This window comes from Phaethon lepturus, unplaced genomic scaffold, assembly GCF_000687285.1.
Source record: "Phaethon lepturus isolate BGI_N335 unplaced genomic scaffold, ASM68728v1 scaffold32628, whole genome shotgun sequence".
Lineage (NCBI taxonomy): Eukaryota > Metazoa > Chordata > Aves > Phaethontiformes > Phaethontidae > Phaethon > Phaethon lepturus.
In genome coordinates, this window is record NW_010557484.1 from 28,752 (window position 1) to 33,832 (window position 5,081).

Genomic DNA, 5,081 nt, shown 5'->3' on the forward strand with positions numbered 1-5,081 from the left:
TAGAGTTGGGTCCTCACCACTTGACCCCCCCACGGAGTCCCGAGCTCTCTGGTATCTACCGTCGGGAGTTTAAGGAGAACAAGGAGCCCTCTCCCAAAGTGAAACGCAAGCGCAGCGTCAAGATCAGCAACGTGGCTCTGGAGCCTGTGCAGTGGCAGAACGACTCGCTGCAGATCATAACCAGCGCTAGCGACTTGAAGAGCATGGATGAGTTTCTCCTGAAAAAGGTAACTCCTGTCTTCACTGCTCCAGGTAAATCATCGGAGAGCAATAAAAGCAGACAGAGGCAACAAAGCCATACTAATAATTCATCTAAGGGTGCACAGCATGCATTAGGACAGGCTTGGGAGAAGAGGTGGGCACGCTGTGCCCTGTGTGGTCATTCTGCATGGGCCCAGCAGCTTTGGTACTTCCATTGCTTTGAGTTGCCCCTGGTGGCATCAGAAATGGGTGACCAGGAGGACGGGAGTTGAAGGCTGTGGGGAAATGCTTGTGTTTCTAAGCTTGCACGCAGGAGTAACCACCTTGTAGTCACTATGAATGTCTGCCCATAGTGGAGCAGCTGCTCATTAGTGCTGCTTCATCTCACACGGTGCTCTGCCACAGCAAAAGTCACATGGGTGCATAAACCCCTTTGGTTTCCCAGATGAATGAACTGGATAACGAGGACAGCAAGAAGGACACGCTGGTGGATGTCGTGTTCAAGAAAGCACTGAAGGAATTCCGACAAAACATCTTCAGCTTTTACTCCTCAGCATTGGCGGTAAGTAACCAGATGGCGGGTGAGAACTTCTACCTCCATGAGAAACGAGGTGCTCTGGGTCTTCCTGGTGGTGGAGACGTTGCCGAGCCTTCCGTTCCTGGTCTGCTTATCCCAAAGGATGGATGTTCTTCCTTTGTATTCAGCCCTGTGAGCTCTAAGTTTGGACTAAACTCTTCCTCCTTGAGTGGAGATTTCTGGTCTCCTAATGCGCTTGCTCCCAGTCAAATGAAAGATGACAGTAAGTCAATAAACTCCTATTTGCCACCCAAAGTGCCTGGAAACCTTTGAATTAAATTTGTGAGTGGTGGATGTTTCAGCAACGTGGAGCTCTGCTCTGCTACTTCTGAATCTGAGCAGTGATCGCTACGGCTTAGCGATCACAGTGATCAAAAAAAGCTATTTTATTGCCTGGATTGTACAAAGAGTTTCCTCTAAGACTTGAGCTGGCATTTAACATCCTCCTGCTCTGTGCACTGAGAAGCCACTCTGAGGAAGGTCACAAAACGATTCTCTATTAGATTTTTTCCTTCTTTTAATCATACTTGGACTTTCCCCAAGTGGCTGGAAGCTGGTCAGGCTGAAATAATTGTCTGGAGCAGAAGAGACAGTCTGGGGTGTATAAAAATAGCTGTTCTTTTTCCTTCTGTTTCCTTAACAGATGGATGATGGGAAAAGCATCCGCTATAAGGACCTCTACGCCTTATTCGAGCAGATTCTGGAGAAAACCATGAGGCTTGAGCAGCGGGACTGGAGTGAGTCTCCAGTTAAAGTCTGGGTCAATACCTTCAAAGTCTTCCTGGATGAATATATGATAGAGTACAAACCCCTGGACTACACAGCGGTGAAGGTAGTCGTCACTTTTCTTAAGCCCCTTGAAGATTTGGGATCTGTCTTTCCATGGGGTTGTGCTCTCTGTAGACACGTGGGAACGTCTGTTGTCTTCTCTGCTTTAAGCTGAGGTGGACAAATTAAGCCGGCCCGTAAGGCGTGACTCACTGGTTGTGTTTCACGGGGCTCAGCAAACCCCAGTTCACATGTGGGCTGAGCTGGGCCTTGGCCAATGCCAATATGTAGACGTTGTCTCCAGGGCAAACCTGCAACCATCCGTGGGTGGCTGGAAAGGCAGCTCCTGGTGCTTCTTTTTTAGTTTTTTGGGGGTTTTTTTAATCTTTGAGGTAAAGCGAGAGAGATACAAGCTTTCCTAGTCTCTTGACCTCTTCCCAAGAGACCACATTGGTTGGGTTGCAGGAGAAGGGGACACTGGCAGTGACTGTCCTCGGAGTCTAGGTGCAGTTTTTAGAGCAGTCAGAGCTTGCAGTATGCCTTTCACAAACTTGAGCTCCTCACTTTCTGCTCCATATTGTCTGTGAGGACAGCCACAGGGTCTCAGGCTGGGCTTGGGAAATGGTGTGCAGTGTACAAAAATCCCATCTTCTGGCTCCGAGTCCTCCCCAGGGTCCTCTCGAGGCAGGTTTTCTTCAGAGCAGGCTGAGCATCAGCTCCGGCTGCAGTGCTGGGCCACGTTCTTCTTGGGTATCTTGCATGAGATGGGAGAGCTTTAGGTCACTGATGCTGGACTTGGAGACAGAGCAGCTAGTCCCAACTCTGAGATGAAGATGGGGACAGTTATCCAGGGGATTGCCAAAAACGAGGTGATCTGTAGGAGAGTTTTCTAGAGTGACACTCCTGGGGCTGCAAGTTCACTGGAGGATGGAGCTGGGAAAGTGGTGGGCAAAGTTAGATTTGAGCCCTCTGTATGCTGGGGAAATCACCTGTAAATACGCTTCAATCTCTTTCTGTTTCCAGGTGCCAAAAACGGAACGAAAAAAGAGAAGAAAAAAGGAAGCGGATGTGGTGAGTTGAGCACTCCGTGCCTGCGCATTAAAGAATTAATGTCCTTGTGGCCAGAAGGACGAGTGATAAGAGACCTGCTCATGACATGTCCTATGCCAAGATCTGAACATCACACCGTAATGAGTGTGCAGCCATGAAAGGACAAGCTAGAAAGATGGATGAGGTGGACTTGGTTTGCTTGATCAAGGATCGCTGTAGGGTTGTCCTCTGAAAACACGTCCCGCATCAGTCACGACAGTACACGTAATGTCAGGAGTTATTATAGTAGAGCTGAGAGCGAAACAGAAAGTGTTGTTCTGGGTTTCTGCAGTGTGTGGTTGACATCTCTAACATCAGAGATGTAGGAGATGACATCTCCTTTTTTCCTAAAGGATATGATAGTGCTGGGAAAGATGCCAATGTAGAGCAAAAAGGGGCCGTGGATGCATAGAAGACCTTCCTAACCTGGAGAGGTTGACCAGCCAACCTCAGTCGAACGCAGTTTCTAACCTGCTTGCGTGATGGTTCAGTTCCCAGCACTGGCTGGATGTCTGTTTGGGTTGCCTGTGGGGTTATTGGGTGGAAAAGGAAACAAAAATAGCAAACAACAGCTAAAAGTTGGACAGCTGACTGTGTTCATCTCCCCATTTTGCAGCAAACTCTTCACCCATCTCCTTTTTGTCACCACCCGATCTTCTTCATTGCAGGTGGAAGAGCACAATGGTCACATTTTTAAGGCGACCCAGTACAGCATCCCCACCTACTGTGAATATTGTTCCTCCCTGATCTGGATAATGGACAGGGCTTCTGTTTGTAAATGTAAGCACGCTCTCTTTGCCCTTTTTTCTTGTGCTTGTATCACAGTGATGAGTTTTGGGGCTCTGAAAGATGTTTGCTGCTGTTTCCTGCAACCCCACTCTCAAATAATTTGGGTTTTTTCACATTAGAATTGCTTCTGGGACAGATCCTAAGGGTTTCTGTGGTCAACTTTTAAGTCCATCCCAGCAGTTCTTCCGGTCCTCATGGTATGGTTAGTTTTGTGCGTGGGAGGTTTACATTGAACCTCTTATCCCATAAGGTCCTATGGTCATCCCAGATGGTCAAACGATATTTAAGTGTCACAGTAAGAAGGACGGAAGAGAGTGTCAGGTACGGCGAACGTGCCCTGTGGCTTCAGCCCGTAGGATGTCTGTGGGTCTCGTGACCGTGGCAGATTCATTTGGCTTAGCCCATCTGACCTCCAGGCACATGAATTTTTGGAGAGATCAGGAAAATGGAGGAGGACCAATGGGAAAGGTTGATCCATCAGTTTCGTTTTTCCAACATTTCTTTGATTAGGTTGAACGTATCGACCTTGGGATATTTCAGGCCGATGTCCAGTGCAGGAAGAATACAAATTAGGTGCTATTTCCAACCTCTTTGAGTGTGTCCAAGTCTGATAGCTGAGACTGACTCATAGATTATTTTCTGAGTTGATCTATCAGGGTTTTTTTAATGTTTCAGGGACTTAAATATGGGCCCTTTAAAATCAAAGGCTTCGGGGTTTTTTTAATTTGAGTGGGTCTAATATAGACTTGGCCCCTGGGAACTGCAAATTGAACATGCTTTTGACCTGCTAGTCCTGAGAGGAGCTACTTAATTCGTATTAATTCATATTTCTCCAGCAATCTGACTTTTTGGATTATTAAATACTATTTTTCTTCACTGCAGTATGTAAATATGCTTGTCACAAGAAGTGCTGTCTTAAAACCACGACCAAGTGCTCCAAAAAGGTAAATGTCTCTCATTCCTTTTCTTTCATTCAGTACCTTTCAGACAGCGATCCCAGGCTCATATAAAAAATATTTGCAGGCACAGAACTTGATATAATGCTGGCAATAGCCCTCCTTCAATCAGGAGCTTGGACTGGAAATCTCTGGAGGTCTCTCCAACCAGTGCTTTGGTGTTTGCACGTATTTTGAGAGTAACGCAGCGACGCATCGCTATGTTATCTGCCCAGTCATGCAGCAGATGTTGCAGTGATGTTCCCTGCATTGTAACCGTGCTGAATAATAGAAGGCTGCCTCGTTTTATGTTTTTTTAAGGACTTGAAAATGTGGGGTTATTCTTAAATGTGGGGGTATTCTTAAATGTGGGGGTATTCTTGGAAATACGGGTTATTGTTAACCCCGCTGGTCCCTGCTCAGGCTCACGGCACGGTCCCCAAACAGTGAATCATCAAGATTTGGTATGTTTTTTTAAAAGTTTATTTTGTGCCCAAAAAAAGGATAATACAGCCAGGATAATAATGTGCACAAAGCTTTATCTGCTCCCCGAGAGGCTTCCTGGGGAAGAACAGCCTCCATAATATACAACCTCCATAATCATATAGCCTCCGTAAAGCTGCATGATTACATTTTTCCCAAGGAATAATCTGAATATATACATTGAATATATATATTTGAATATATTTTCTTTGATACAGTATTTTTTCTGTGCTCTTTCC

The 5,081-nt window shown here is 46.3% G+C and overlaps 1 protein-coding gene across 1 annotated transcript in view; it reads left to right on the forward strand.

The window, feature by feature from the left end:
* MYO9A (myosin IXA) overlaps positions 1–5,081 on the forward strand; it is a gene marked incomplete at its 3' end in the record, with an annotated part of 38,398 nt that overhangs the window by 25,089 nt on the left and 8,228 nt on the right. Inside the window, exons 16-21 of the mRNA XM_010292774.1 lie at positions 4–227; positions 647–763; positions 1,422–1,610; positions 2,570–2,617; positions 3,304–3,415; positions 4,307–4,368. Of these exons, the coding sequence (XP_010291076.1) occupies positions 4–227; positions 647–763; positions 1,422–1,610; positions 2,570–2,617; positions 3,304–3,415; positions 4,307–4,368 (752 nt within the window). The remainder of the gene's footprint in view (positions 1–3; positions 228–646; positions 764–1,421; positions 1,611–2,569; positions 2,618–3,303; positions 3,416–4,306; positions 4,369–5,081) is intronic.